Below are 16,651 nucleotides of genomic sequence, written 5' to 3'. Positions count from 1 at the left end.
ATTGTATTCGATGGGCTTTAAGTTTAGTGCTGTAATTGGAGGATCTAACCTATGGCAGAGTCAAACATCTGGAATAGCATCTGTAGGTAAAGGGTGAACAGCTGGCATGAAATCGTACCCCAAACCCAGAGACACTTGAAAAAATGAACCTGGATTTATCTTCTTCTAATACTGTTTCCCAGACAAGTGAGTAGGGATAATGGAGAACGTCATCAGCAGTTTTTAGTGAAACCCTTGATTGATGAGTTACAGTGGGAACATGTTACTTGGTGCACATTCTTATGTGGCATATAGAAGGTGAATAAACACAGATGGAGAGGATGTGCACTCTGTGTTGAAGGGGGGCTCACTTGTCTAAAACTCATGTCTTACAACTAAGCATGTCCTCTGCAGTGGAAGAGCATGGAAGGAAGCTACACTAAGATGTGAGATCTCCCATTCAATTGCTCTTTGGCTGAATGTTATTTCCTGCTTTGTATTTAAAGCTAAATGAACAGATGCACACCCAGTAAGATGGGAACTTACTGGGCACTGTAACCTTTTTGTCAATTTCAAACATATGACTAATTGATAACAACTCATTGGTCATGTTGTCTAGCACATCAAATCAGGAAGTTTTCTTTTTTGTTTTTGTCTTTTATTGTGATAAAATTTACCATTTTAATTGTTTTTAAGCATACAATTCAGTAGCATTAAGTATAGTCACATTATTGTGAAATCATAAACATCACCCATTTTCAGAACTATTCATCATCCCAAACTGAAACTCTATGTCCATAAACTACAATTCTTCATTTTCCCCTCCCCCCAGCTCCTAGTAACTGCTATTCTACTTTCTGCCTTTATGAATTTGACTACCTAGGTACCTCATATAAGTGGAAGCTTACAATATGTCCTTTTGTGTCAGGCACATTTCACTTAGCATCATGTTTTCAAGATTCATCCACATTGTAACATGTATCAGTACTTCATTCCTTTTTATGGCTGAATAATATTCTGCCATAAGGTAGAATATTACATTTTGTTTATCCATTCATCTATTAATGAACATTTGGGTTGTTTCCACATTTTAGCTCTTGTGAATAATGCTGTTATAAAAATTGCTTACAAATATCTAGTCAAGTCCCTGTTTTAACTTATTTGTGTATGTACCCAGAAGTAGAATTGCTGGATCATAGGGTAATACCTGCTGTAATATTTTGAGAAATTGCCATACTGTTTTCCACAGCAGCTGCACCATTTTACATTCCCACTAGCAATGCACAGGGTTCAAATTTCTACATATGCTCATTGTTATTTTCTCTCTTTCTCTCTCCATCTCATTCTCTCCTTTCTTTCTTTTATAATAGCCATGCCAATGGGTCTGAAGTGATACCTCATTGTGGTTATTTGCATATCCCTAATGACTAGTAATGTTGTCTTCTTCAGAGAAATGTCTATTCATGTTCTTTGCCAATTTTTTCAACTGGGTGGTTTACTTGTTTTTCTGTCGTTATTTTTGCTAAATTGTAGAAATTATTTGCATATTCTGGATGTTAACCTTTTCCGGATATGCGATTTGCAAATATTTTCTTTCATTCTAAGGGTTGCCTTTTCTCCCTCTTGGTAGTGTTCTTTGATGCAGAAAAGTTTTTAATTTTGATAAAGTCCAATTTTTCTAATTTTGTTGTTGTTGTTGCCTGTGCTTTTTGTGTCATAGATCTAAGAAATCATTGCCAAATCCAATGTCATGAAGCCTCCTATGTTTTTCTTCTAAGTGATTTAGCACTTATGTTTACATCTTTGATCCACGGATTTAATTTTGGTATATGACATAAGGTAATGATCCAGTTTCAGACTTTTGCATGTGGATATCCATATTAAACCAACACTATTTGTGGAAAAGACTACACTTTCTGCATTGAACAATCTTGGCATCCTGTCAAAGATCATCTGACCATGTATGCAAGGATTTATTTCTGGGCTCTCTATGCTATTCCATTGGTCTGTGTGTCTGTTTTTTGTCTTTATGTCAATACCACATTGTTTTGATTATCATAGCATTATAGTAACTTTTGAAACCAGGAAATATATATCCTCAAACTTTGTTCTTTTCCAAGATTATTTTGTCTATTCAGGGTCTCTTGAAATTCCATAAGAATTTTAGCTTGGATTTTTATATTTCTTCAAAAAATGCCATTGCAATTCAGTTTAATTTGAATTGATACAAACTTCAATTACATTCAAAAACTCTAGTCTTACACAGCTCTGCCCTTCTCTACTTTATGGTATTGATGTCATAATACTGGCTCTTTGTTAGGGAAGTCCTCTACAGATTAGCTGGGCATGCTGTGAGCCTATGGATCAGCTCAAGGTGAAAGCCTAGGGTCTTCTCAGGACTTTTGTGAGCATGCGCACATGTTTTCCATGGTTCTATAAACTTAGTTCAACCAACTTCTGATGATTTTGATGGTTCCATGGCAAAAGGAAGGCTTGGAGTTTTCCAATCTGTCATTTTGCTGACATTAACTCCAAGAAATTATTTTTAAATAAAGAATTCCTTTGGAAAAAAATTAGTCTTAATGATGGAGCCAGCGTATAAGTATACAGTATAAGCATAGGTTTAAAGTATCAAATTAATAACTATGATGAGCTGTCATAGGGAACATGGGTCTAGATCTATAATGCTTGGGTTCAAACTATGGATCCCCAATCATCATCTCTTTGTTCTTGGAAATTTGCTTAACTTTTTTCATGTCTCAGTTAGTTTCTTCATCTGAAAAACTGAGATAATGATAATATATACTAGAGGATTAAAAGTGTTAATACAAGCTTTTATAATAATGCTAGTCATTTATTTAGCTATCAATGAAAGGTTCAATATTATTGTTCCTATATATAAAGTCTGTGCATATCAGTGTTATAAAGAATATTTCTTTGTGTAATTGATCTCTTCAACAGAGTTTTTGTCCTTAATTTAATTTTATTTTTTAAAATTTATTTTTACTAAGTATAGTTGATTTACAATGTTGTGTTAGTTTCTGCTGTACAGCAAAGTGATTCGGTTATACATATATATATATTCTTTTCATACAGTATAACCTTGTTGTTTATCCATTCTATATATAATAGTTTGCATCTGCTAATCTCAAACTTCCAATCTATCCCTCCCCCCACCACTTGGCAACCACAGTCTTGAACAGTTTTTGTTTGTTTGGTTTTTTTTTTTTTTTGCGTTACGCGGGCCTCTCACTGCTGTGGCCTCTGCCGTTGCGGAGGACAGGCTCTGGACGTGCAGGCCCAGCGGCCATGGGTCACAGGCCCAGCCGCTCCGCGGCACACGGGATCCTCCCGGACCGGGGCACGAACCCATGTCCCCTGCATCGGCAGGCGGACTCCCAACCACTGCGCCACCAGGGAGGCCCTTGAACAGTTTATTAAATACTTGTAAAATTCAAGTATTACAGTGACATATGTGTGTCATATACTAATGAATCATGTACATGTTGCTTGAATATTTAGATGTTACTTTTTTCCAATATTTTATTACTATATAATCTCAAAAAATAAAATGTATAATTCATAATGAAAACATACATAAAAATGTTCAATTATGCCTTATATTTGTCTGTTCTTTACAACCAGCACTCTGATATACTGAAAACAAATAATAATAATAATGTCTACTGTTAATTGATGCTATTTATATACCAGGTGTCATCCTATCACTTGGTTTACAAGCATTTTACTTGCAGATACATGTGAGGCATGTACAGTTAACATCTTCCCTTTATATTTGAACAACCTATAATTAACAAATAATTTTATCAGACTCATATCTCCATCAGTGAAAGATTATTTTGTAGCCATATGAGTCGGCAAAGCTAACAACCTATAGATAGAATACTGTACAACTTATTCTGTGAAAATAAGATTAATGACTGAGAGGAGTTTTATTTTACCATTTTCTTCCTTGATAGTTTTGCCTCATTTATTTAACCTATATATCAGAGTATAATTCAATACCTAAAATATCATTACAAATGAGAGTTTGTCAGACATGTGAACAATATACAAAAGATTCACTGCATCTTATCATTATAATTTTTACTATGTATATGCCTGTAGTGTTCTTAAAAGAAGAAAAGTCATTCTTTTTATATGTATAAAACATTGCTTATCAAATTTTAAGCGTTTTCTAAGATTTAGTCCTTAGCAAAATATATACTGTCATTTTTTTTTTTAATGGCAGTGAACACGTCTGCCTCCCACTTTATAAAATTGGCAAATAGGTACAAACTGACAGGGAGTTACCTTATCTTCATTGTTCCAGTGATGTAGACCTCACAGGCAATATTTTGGATGCCAATGACAAATCTAAGGATAGGGATAGAAATAGTGGTGATAATAATGATTTCCTGAAGGGTGAGAAAACCACCTGGGAAAAGTCTACTTCAGTCTTTCATTATAAAATTCATTTTTGCAGAAATACAGCCTTAGAGTTGAAAGCAAGTTCTATGTCCTTCACTTTACCTTTAGTGTAAAAAAGCAAGTAAGCAAAACCCCAGCTAACATTAGGGGACTTTATTTCTTTATTTTTTTAAAGCAAGTGCCTGTTTATTCTTAGGATAAATGCTCATTTACTCCTGTACTCTGCCTAATATCTCTAACACAGTATAAGTTTTGTACTTTATAGTGGAAAATTAAGTGAGATTTAAATAATCATCAAGTGAAATGTAAATCATTTGAATACGCTGTGTTAAAGATGGCAGAAAAATGTATATTACGGAAAAAGATCTACATCAACTCTTTCAAGATGTTAGAGATGGTTTTTACTTTGTAAAAAAATTAGACTATTTGAAGGGTTAAACTTAAATTCCCTTCAAAATTCACATATCTAGAAAGAATTACTTTCTCAGTACTCGTATCTTTGCAAGAATTAGCAAACATTTTCTGTAAAGGGCCAGAGAAAAAATATTTTAGGATTTTCTGGCCATCTGGTCTCTGTTGCAACTATTCAACTCTGTTGTTTAAGCATGAAAACAGCCATAGAAAACAAATGAATGAGTTGTGTTCCAATATAACCAGTTTACAACTGGTGGAGTATTGGGTTTGTTCCTTAGGTTGCAGTTTGCCAAACCTGTTCTATAAAATAATCATTGAATCTTTGGTATATCTGGGAGATTGGAACATGTTTAAATTCAATGGCAGTGAGAAATGTCTGGGAAATTTTCATTAAGGTGAAAATCTTGAAGGAGTGGTGGGCATTTCAGTGGTGGAATTTATTATTTCTTCCACTGTATTTTATTTATTGTAATACCAGCTATCTGGAAGGACCTCTAAAATATCTGTTATATAGCTTATCCTAATTCTAGAATAATTTTGCTTAAATTGCAATCAGACATTAATTTGGGAGCTCTCACTTTGCTACTGGTTCCCTAGTTCATCACAGAGCCTCAGGGGACCTAATAGAAAATGGTGTGACTTTCCTATGAGTAATGTCACAGGGAGAATGATAAATTCATTACTGTCATTGGAAGATAAAGATTGGTGGAGAGCTCTGTTCGCAGCTCTCTAAATTTGATTAAAAACCAATGGGCTCATATCTAATAAACATACCCTTTCAATTCCTCCGTGTAATTTAGAGATAGCAGCGTGAAAATACCCATCAATGTGCTGTTGCACAGTCTGGGGGGATGTAAAGACCTCAAGATGTATTCCAAGGCTTTCTTGACTAATGTCTACAACATGACTTGTTAATCTCTGCAATGATCAAGTGGCTATTAAAGATAAAACTGTGATAACCTTTTCAAAAATTAGAAGAGCATGACTACAAGTGAAGCGACAATGACTTCCTGGAGAGGCATCCTTATAGGTGAAGCATCACCCTATCCAGGCAGGAGTAATGTATGCATTATCTATTCAGTGTGTTGGGGGTCTGCATGAAAGATGAAAACCCTGTCTGGGAAGTGCCTTTCTCAGCAGGAGTATTTTAGTTAAAGTGCACAACAGAACCTGCTGCATTTCCATAAGCTGAGTAGAAGTGGAGAAAATTGATGTAATATAATTTTTTTTTTAATGAGAAAGCACCAATGCAATTTATTTTAATTCTTCTGATTTATGAGAATAACTTCTTAATGCTACATCAGAAGTCAATTCATCAATACTGAATTTGGAAAGCACAATCAAGAAAGACCCAAATTTTTATTGGGACTACACAACTTAGCATATACTAGATACCATGATTCTAGAACAAAATCAAAAGCAAAAATCTGAAATATGCATGATGAAAGTTCTTAAAACTCCAGGGGATCCATGAACCACCCCAAACTGTATACAAAAGGTTGTGTAGTGCATGCATAGATTTTTCTGGGTAAAGGTCCTGTAACTTTAATCAGCTTCTAGAGGGGCCCAAACAGTACACGGTAGAATTCTGATTTCCTCTGTATTTTCAATAATGGAAGCTGTGGACCTTGGAAAGTTTACTTTTGCACATTTAAGACTCAATTTTCATGGCAAGAGGGTAGAAAAGAAAAATAAAAGTAACTTGTGAGGACTGGGCAGGGAAAAACTCCGAAGTGTTCTTTACTTCATAAGTTTTAGTAACATGTTTAGTAACATGTTAGTAACATGCCAGTAACACTGGCATCGTCATCAAACAACTACTCGTTGGAATCGTCATCTTCGAACATCTTTTCATCTGTATCTTCATCTTCCTTTACATCTACATCTTCCTCATCTTCTTTTCCAGCTGAATCTTCAAACACCTTTTCATCTGCATCGTCTTCTTCGTCCTTTTCATCAACATCTTCCAGCCCCTTTTCTTCTGCATCTTCTTCGTCCTCTTTTTCATCCGACTCATCGTCAAATACTTTTTCATACACATCTTCCTCTTCTTCCTTCTCATCTGACTCTTCATCAAACTCCTTCTCAGAGCCTTCTTCATCAAACATTTTCCCAGAGGTGTCATCTTCAAATTCTGATTTTTCAGAGTTATTTTCTTCTATCTCTTTTTCAGGAATGTTTTCATTAAATTCCTTCTCAGAGCCCTCTTCCTCAAAACCTTTCTCAAGGCCGTTTTCTTCTAACTCTTTTTCGGAGTCGTCTTCAAACTGCTTTTCCGAGCACTCTTCAGACCCTTGTTCCGAGCTGCCATCTTCAGCTGCCTTCTGGGGGCTGGCTTCCTCCTCAGGCTCCTGCTCAAGGCCGTTCTCATCAGGATCTGTTTTGGGTCTCTTCTTTTGGGGCTCTCCTTCTGCACCATTCTCTTTCGACTCTTTTTTAGGACTACCCTCTTCATGCTCTTTCTCGGGGATGCATTCTCCAGACTCTCTGTTGGGGAAGTCTTCATGCTCTCTTTTGGGACAGCCTTCCTCAAACTCTCTTTTGAGGCAGCTCTCTTCAGATTCTTTATGGGGACAGCCTTCTTCAGCCTCTTTTTCAGGGCCACTTTCTTTAGCATCTTTTTCAGAAGCAGCTTCTTCAAGTTCTCCCCCATCTTCTGTTTTTTCAAACTTCTTTTCATCTATAGGTTCTTCAAGTGCCATTTCAGTTGCGGCTTCTTGAACATTCGTTTGAGATGTGCAAGGGTGCTCTGAAAAATGCCTAACTCTAGAAGGCCCCACCCTTTCTGGAGCCCAGACGGAATCTGAACACTGAAGACCTCTGTTGGCTTTGGGAGTGTTGAGGAAAACCTCCCATCCTCTAAACCTTTCTCCCTTTCTCTTGTGGTCTCCTCCACCTTATAATCTGTAGTCCCATCCCACACTTGGGCAGTGATTTGATGGCCACCAAACCACCTTCCATTGAGGGTCTGAATACAATAATCAGCTTCCTCCGGATCCCTAAAGGACACAGAGGCCACACCATCAGGGTGTCTGTCAAAGAGGAGGAGCTTCCTAACTTGTCCAAACTTCGAACATTCCACCCAAAGGTCTTCTCTGATCTCGTTCAGCACCAGTGAATCATCCTCAAAATCCATAGGATGAAACATATTTCTGATGATGACAACTCGCTCGTGGCGCATTTGGGACGGGCCAGCTCTTCTCTCAGGTCTCCAATCCAACTGCTTTTGTTGCATAGACAGCTTTTTCTTGTAGTCTTTGCACTTCTTTTTCTTCTTTGAGGCATCGTATTCCCCTTTCAGTTGAAACTTTGCCACCTCCACATGTAATTTGTAGCCTCTAATTTCATCGTCATCCAAAAGTTTTAATGCGAGATCCACAGATTCTCTCTTCAAATAACAGCAAAGTCCATCTCCTTTAAGATTTCCTTGATTATCTTTGTAAAGCTTGACCTTAAATTCTTCTGTTTGAGGATCTCTCATAATAATGCCAAACTTGGACATGAGTTGTGTAAATTCATCCACTGTAATATCTGGAGGCAAACCTGAAACATAAATGTTTGTGTTTCTGTCTTCTTCAATATGAAACCATCCTGATTCACTCTTTCTCTTTTCTCCCCTCTTTTTGGTATCACTGGGTTCAGGGGATTTTCTTTGTGGAGGTTCCTCTGCAGTCCTAGCACTGACATCTTGGACATTCGCAGTAGAACTAGACGCACCATCGTTAGAAAAGCCATAATTGGCCTGATATGTAGCAATAAAATCTTCAGTGATCTTGGGGAACCAAGCCTTCTTGTCCAGGTCCCACTTGTATGGGGTGTCAGTCGGCTGCTGCCGGAAAGAATCGTTTTCTCCACCGGGATCTTTCTCGGTGTCGCTGTCCTCAGGGCCTCCGTACATTTCTTGCATTCGCAACTGCTCATCAAACTCCTTGTTCTCATCCAAGTTGTTGCCACTCATGTTGCTGACTTAGCCCAGGGGCAGGGTCCGGGAGAGCGAAGAGGCCGAAATGACGCTGGCTCGCCCCGCTGGGTCTTGACACTGCTGCTCGATCCACAACGCAGCGGGAGCGAGCACAAGGTGTTCTGTGCTCCCCGCCGGCTGGGTCTCAGACCGGTGTAATATAATTTATTCTTCTCTCTGGGCTTGAGTCTATGTAAAAACAAGACTAATGAATAATATAGGTGAAAATAAATGGGCTGTTCTTGTATGCCATTTTTTGAAGATTACTATAGAGGAGTAACAAACAAGCACTTAAATGATTAGTTTCTTTCTCTGCACCTTCTTCTAGACTTACCTTACTTAGTGCATATTATTCTGCTCCAAAGAAAAGAAGCTTTTTTTTCCTCAAACCCGACTACTTCTGCTTTCTACCTTGTTGTAAACTTTCTTGGAGGCAATGAATCTCCATCCTTAATACCTGATGAATGGGTGAAAGGCCAGGAGAAAATTAAAAACAAATTAATTAGTTAAAATACATTAGCATTAAAACAATTTTGCTACAGTGCTTCAGGTAGCATCTCAGGACCTCATAATCCTGAATTAATCTGTTTGATATTGTGTATCCATACTAAAATTCTCACATTTCTCTGAACTCAACTAATTTTTTTCAAAATTGCATGCCCTTGAAAATGCTGTTCTCAGTGCCTAGAATAAATTTTGCCCTTTCCCACATGACAACTCAGGATCTTCCCAGTGTAGTTGTATGTGGTTCATAGTGTACACCTGTGCATGGGTATATGATGAATCTGGCAGCATACTCTGAATCATACTTAAAGAATTAGTTCATTGTTACTTCCTCTCTGAAGCGTTCTGTAGCTTCAAGGTTGGTGAATGCCTTTCCTGTGTTTCCACAGCTCTTTGTATATATCTCATTCTACTTTTAAATTCAGCATTTCAAATTATAATTAATGATTTTTATGTCTATCTCATTACAGTGGAAACGGAAAATTATATAAACCTAATCAAATCATCATTAACTCCACCTTAGATGGAAAATGTAACTGAAGGAAAAGATAGAGGCCTTAGTTAGCATTTCTTAATAAAGTGTCTAGAGGGAGACAGTCTGCAGTAAATTAAAGATAAGCACAGGGGCTTCCCTGGTGGCGCAGTGGTTGTGCGTCCGCCTGCCGATGCAGGGGAACCGGGTTCACGCCCCAGTCTGGGAGGATCCCACATGCCGCGGAGCGGCTGGGCCCGTGAGCCATGGCCGCTGAGCCTGCGCGTCCGGAGCCTGTGCTCCGCGATGGGAGAGGCCCCAACAGAGGGAGGTCCGCATACCACAAAAACAACAACAACAACAACAACAACAACAACAACAACAAAAAAAAAAAGAAAGATAAGCACAGACTTTATTATTTTTCTCATTTAGAGTAGTTGGACTCCTCCATTGAATTTGGCTGGTTTTATGACTTGATTCACCAAAAGAATGCAGATTTGATGCCACATCACAAGAAGACATGAAGCTTCTGCCTGGGCCTCTTGAAATGCTTACTTCCCAAGTTTTTCCCTTTGGTATACTTACACTTAGAATTTAGTGACCATGTTGTGAGGAAGCCCAAGCAGTTCCTGGAGTGACCCTACATGGTGAAGAATCAAAGCCTCCAACTGATAGTCTGACTATCAATCAACAGCAGTACCATTTTGCCCTCTATGGAGGGAGAAGTCTTGGAAGTAGATCAAATAGCCTCAGTCAAGTTGCCCTGGCTACTGCCACAAAGAACACTGATAAGCACTGCCCAGCTTGTGGACAACTGAGAAAAAGACATGATTGTTGTTCTAAGCTTCTAATTTTGGAATATTTTGTAATGCAGCAAAAGATAACCAGAACAATAATGACACAGATGTTTGAAAAAACAAGCCTGCCCCTAGTCATAAATATTCTTACATATATGAGGAAAAAGTAAATATTTATATGATCCTTGTCTCAAACATATTTAATTGATTTTTCTTTGAATGGACCTTACTCTTCGAACATACAAAAAGTGAAGCAATTAGAAATATATATATATATTTATATATAAATACACATACTACATCATAAAATGGTGAAAATTAGAGAGGTCCCTGAGATCATCTACAACTTAATGGAAAAAGAAAAATGAAGTTCACATAATTAGGTGATTTACTCTAGGTCACAAAGATAGTGACAGAAATGATCAAGATTTGACCTTGATTCTAGGTCTAAGCTGTTGACACTTAAATACAAGTAGAAAAAAAAAGAAGGAAACGATATATAGCATGCGATCAGAGTTCTAGTTTCCCAAAACTCTCAAGTAGGCATAATACATCAGTTAAAGGACTTTTAAACTTAGAAGTTCTCCTGTATCAGCATCAGCCTATTATTATATCAAGACTGAGTTCAGTGACAGATGGTTGGGTCACTCAGTTACTAGGGGGATATAAATATTTCAAGACATTATATATGGGCCTTCAAATTAGAGGATAAAAATATTTTTATAACATAGCTTCCCTTCCATTAAGTAACTCCTCTTATATACCCATAAGCAAATGTATTCATCTAGGATATCTAGGACTATTTATCTTTCAGAGGAGTCTCGCAAAATGAAAACAAAACCACCATCACTCACTATAATAGGTGATATTTTCAAGTGTGTTTCTACAATAAGACACTCATTTGTTGGCACATTGCAGGTGCCTACAAGTATTCTAGCCCAATTTTATAGAACCTTCAAAATCAGTTGAGAAAATTGAGTGCAGTGAGGACGTGAGAATTGATGGCAAAAGACTGGAGATTAGAATCCGTTTCCCCATCATGGGAGCTACAACATACTGAGGTAACCTGTCACTGCGTGGCTGTGTGTGTATGTATGAGGGGGTATGGAATACAGAGAGGCTACTTCCGGTTCATGGTTAAATTTCTAGACTAAGAATCTTACCAAACAGATGTGTTTAGAGCTACCTCTAATCTTAATTTGCAAAGCTTATTTTCTATTATTACTGTACAATCCCAGAGTTCCATTTCTTGTTTTTGTACCTTACTTAAGTTCCCACCTCCTTCCTAGGACATCTACTCTCAGAGAGTTCACATCCTTGGTAGTGCTTTCTTCCACCTCAAAGCACTGACCTCTCTTTAGTCTGAAACCACAATTAAGCTGTTGTCAAAGACAGAAAGAACCATCATCTTAAATAAAATTCTGCTTTCAGTCTTGTAATAAACATTCTTGAGGGATGGAATAAAAAGCCTTGCTTGAAGTGGGAGAAAAGAAAAACAGAAGGACAAATACTTCAAACTACTTTTATTATAAATTACTCTTATAGTCTTGGATGTAAGTTAAGGAAAGTGGTGAGCTCAAGAATGTCTGCCACATATCTGTGATGCATGTCTGTTTGAATGGCTGAACCTCTCCTAAGATGAAGAGTAGTGGCTATAAGCAAGATTTGGCACAAAAGATCAGTTTCATTTTGTATATGTTCAATTTGAGATGATAACTGTCTAAAGGGAGATGCCAAGTTGGCAGTTGGATGATTGTGTCTGGAGCTCTGAAGAGAAATCTGGACTAGAGAAAAGTATATAGGAGGGTTGTATAATGGTGATGGTGATGCCAATGAAAGCTATGGGAGTAGGTGAGATTATGCGGAGAGGTGGTATACAGTGAAGACTGATTTAAAGGCTTTATAAAGGAGGGTGACATGATAAAAAATGATTGACAGTAAGAGTGAGGAGAGTTAGAAGAAAAATGCAGAGTGTGATATCAGAGAAGCTAAGGAGGATAGTGTTTCAAGGAGAAAATGGTCACCAGCATCAATTATTCCTTACAAATCAAGTAAGATGAGAGCTTCAATCCCATTTCAGCCATTCTACTTTCCAATCATACAAATTTTTAGATTCTTAAACATGCCATGATCTCCCTCACCTCTGGGCTTTCACACCTGCTGCTCAGTCTGCTTGGAGTACAATTCCTGTCCTTATTGTTGGGTTACTCATTAGTCAGCCTGTAAGGTTTTGACTTAAAAGTTATGTTCTCCGGAAAACCTTTCTGATCTCCCACAAGGTAGGTCAGGAATTTAACCTGTGAGCTCACATTACACCTTGTGCTTTATTATTATTACTTTTTTTTTTTCTTAACTGTTATTCCTTCCCATTGAACAGCAGTCTCCATGATGGTTGGACTCATGATTATGTTGTGTACCACTATAACCCCAGGAGAGTAATGGGACATACAGTAAATATTTATTCAATATATGCTGAATTAATAAATGAGTGAAAGAAAAGATTTTTTATTCAAAAATTTTCCATCCTGGCTTTTTTAAAAGGCTTTCCTGATTCCTTTCTGAATGCTCCTCCTTTTCTTTTGAGGCACCTATAATCCTGCCCTTATATGTTGTTGTTCTCAGGGTTCCGTTTTTGCCCATCTTCTCTTGTTAATCTATTACTGTGCACAGATTCATGCTTTATTTACTGTATTGTGATCAATATAATATATTGATCTTTGACCCCAATCCCTCCAATGATCCTACCTATATGTCCACTTTTTTCTTAAATACTTCTAGTTCAATATTAAACTGGTCCCTAGGTTCAAAATAACCAGTTACATAAGAATAAACTCTCTCTAATCTATTCCTCTACCAGTATCCTGAGACACTGGCATCAACATTCTCCTGGTCATCTAAGGAAAATTTCTGGGATTCATCATAGACTACTGTGACTCTTTGCCCACCATTATCTGATCAGCCATTAATTTTCTTAGTATTTTGGAAATCTTTATTTCTCATTTTTTTAGATCAAATGCTCATTGTTTTTCAAGTAGTTTTCTGAAGAGCCTACTTAATTTCTTTATCCACAGACTTATTGCCCTTTCGTTTATTCTATATATTGTTATCTTTTTAACTGGCCTGTTTCAAACTCACCTGCTTCAAACTCTTTAGTGAGATCCCTTTTCATGAATATCCCAAACAAGGCAGAAGAGGCCCTTCCTGACATGATTCCTGCCTCCCTCTTGACATTCATGTCTTATTACACCCTCTATCATCACAAAATTGTAGTTCCCTGAACATGCATGCTTTCTTTATACCATCATGACCATGCACATCTATTTTCTCTCCATGGAAGAGTCCTTGCTATGACTCTTGTCAAATCTTAAACAAACAAACAAAAAGTTACTTAAAACACAATCAACTATCAATCTTTTTGTGAAACATGCCATTCCCACGCTCAGACATTAATCCATTTCTGAGATATTCTTCTACTGTAAGTGTGTTTGTTGCTGCATGTTATCATCAAATTCTAATACTTTCTTTACCTTTGTCTTTTACTTGCTATATTGTAATTTTTTTTAGTTCAAGATACTAGAACTAACTTTCTCTTTTCAAGGACTGGTACAATGTACATGCTACGTAAAATTTTATGAGATGAAATGAAAGAGCTTCTTGAAACAGAATTGTTATGAATGTAAAACCCAGGTCTCATCCTGTTAGAATTCAGTTTTTTCTGCAATTAGTCTTGTCCCTAAAGCAACCAAGCTACTGTAATAGCACATTCAAAATTAATCAGTGTTAAATTTAGATTAAGTAATGTCATTATTTCTAGTAAGATATTGGCATATAACTGGAAAGTATTTTTGTTTATGGTGGTAGTGTTACTAGTTGAATTGATTATCTTGTTAGGGAAATATTGGAGGCATCATGCTTTTGTTAAACTAAGTCAAAATTTAGTAGCCTAGAACTTATATTACATGTAAAATGTTGAAAAATGAGAGGGTGATACTAAAACTATCAACTAGAAAATTACTTTAGTACAGCAGCATATCATTTTTTCATGAATAAACTATAAAGTCAAGTGTGAAAAAATTTTTATAAATCCCTATGACAATGGAGAATAGAATTAAAATTCAAGTAAAATTAAATTCTAGAAGATTAATGTTCTCTGTTATATTTGATGACAATAAACATAATACAATTTTGTTAACTTATTGCTTTAAAATGCAAGTTGATAACCAACTGTGGTACCATTTTAGCACAGGTAACCCCTTGTGTGAGTGTCCCAACAGGTAACCTGAAGTGCAGTAATGGAGAGGCACTTAACTCTAATTTTTTTTATAGTATCTTAAATAAAATTTCTTTAGGGACTGTAGTATATTCAGTGGCAACATGAAAAATGTTGTCACTTCTTTACCTACACACCTATCTACCTATCTTTATTTTTATCTTTAATTAAATATCATTTTCTACTGGGGGTATTAAGAATATATAGGTGAGTCCGCAATTACATTATAAGATCTCTTATATGTAGGAGATACTTTTGAAGATATATTTAGTTCATAAATATTGCTCATTAAGTGGGGTGAGGGCACTAAATTTAGTGAAGAACTGTCCCTTATCTACTTGTTGAAATCAGATAAGTTTACCTTCCATTAACTTCATGATTGTGAAACTCTGGTGTGTTGGTAAGTTAACACTTTAGTCGATCTTCAGCGTATTGGTTCCCAAAACACTGTCCCCAGATCTATATCAGCATCACCTTGGAACTTGTCAGAAGTGCAGATTCATGGCCCATCTCCAGAACTACTGAATCCATAATTCTGGAGTGGGGCCCAGCAATTGATATTTTAATAAGCCTTCTCATTGATTCTGAGGTACACTATAATTGGAAAAACTCTGCCTTAAAGTACATAGGTTCATGGAATTTGGGAGTCCAAAGGAAACTTAGTAACTCACTCTCTCATTTTCTAGATGATGCCAATAATGATTAAATGACTTGCCCAGGGCAGCTCCATAGCTAACTGCATTGTTAAACTCCTGGTTCTGTGCAAACTTATCCAAGCACAGAAGGATCCTTAAAACTGGACACACAAAACTCACATGTACATGCATAAAGTAGATCTAGTATTTACTTTTTAAAGGAGTTTCTAAAATTTTTATCAGCCTCTCAAATGAATTAGACTCTTATACTTTATAAGCACTCATCAATGTCGTTTCCTATTTTAAGAGGTAGACTTAATAAGGCTTAATATTCCATCAATGGATATGCCATATACCTGCGAAGAGCTTGGTCAGTATGAATCAAATTCATTAAATAATTTATATGTGGGAAACATTTAAGGCAGAGATAGCAAAAAATCTTTTCTGACATAAATCATTCCCAAAAGACATTTTAAAATAAAAAATTTACATTGCAACCCATATATAATTGATTAAACTTACCTATTTAAAGCAGAAACAGATTAAAAATTTGATTCTTTTTAAAGGCTTGACTGCAATTGCAATAGGTATTTTAATGTTTATATATAATAACCTTTTTCATAGTGCAGTCAAATATAAAAGTTACTCAGTACTTTCCTAATTTGTGTATTTGCCTGAACAGACATGCTCTTCTTCATAAATTAAATTGTTCACAGTGTGAAAGCTTTGTTTCTCTAAAGAAAAGGTAGAAGAAATGAATGGAGATAGATCCCCTATAAAGAGTTACAATTGTGCCAAAAGGAAATTGCGTTTTCCCAAGAAGTTCTTGTTGATGGAGAAAACACAAGACACCACCTAAATAAATCAAAGTCCCATGTCAGTGAGGCCATCTGAACAAAACTGCATGCCCTAGATTCATTACTTTGGAAGATAAGTCAAATCCACAGGGTTTCCCAAGGAGTTCAAATTTGATTTTCAGTCTTATTCTGATTATTAATATGTTTGGTCAACAAGGTAGTTAAAATAACTGCTTGAAAAAGAGTCATAAATATATATGTTATACTTAATTAGGCCTATCACCACCTCCTTACCCCCACTCCCCCAATCCCAATAAACAAATCAAGATGAACAAAATATATTGTGTTTTTACTTAACTTGCCCATTTTATATCAAGTCACGTGCAGGCAG

The 16,651-nt window shown here is 36.6% G+C and overlaps 1 protein-coding gene across 1 annotated transcript; it reads right to left on the bottom strand.

The window, feature by feature from the left end:
* Positions 1 to 6,628: 6,628 nt before the first annotated feature.
* LOC102989936 (HIV Tat-specific factor 1-like) lies at positions 6,629 to 8,782 on the bottom strand. Its single transcript, XM_055078724.1, is given in 2 exon segments — positions 6,629 to 7,696; positions 7,699 to 8,782. Coding segments are annotated over 2 exon segments (2,139 nt in total). The 3' UTR covers positions 6,629 to 6,641.
* Positions 8,783 to 16,651: the final 7,869 nt, after the last annotated feature.

This window comes from Physeter macrocephalus, chromosome 2 (assembly GCF_002837175.3).
Source record: "Physeter macrocephalus isolate SW-GA chromosome 2, ASM283717v5, whole genome shotgun sequence".
Lineage (NCBI taxonomy): Eukaryota > Metazoa > Chordata > Mammalia > Artiodactyla > Physeteridae > Physeter > Physeter macrocephalus.
This window is presented reverse-complemented; position numbering and strand designations above follow the sequence as displayed.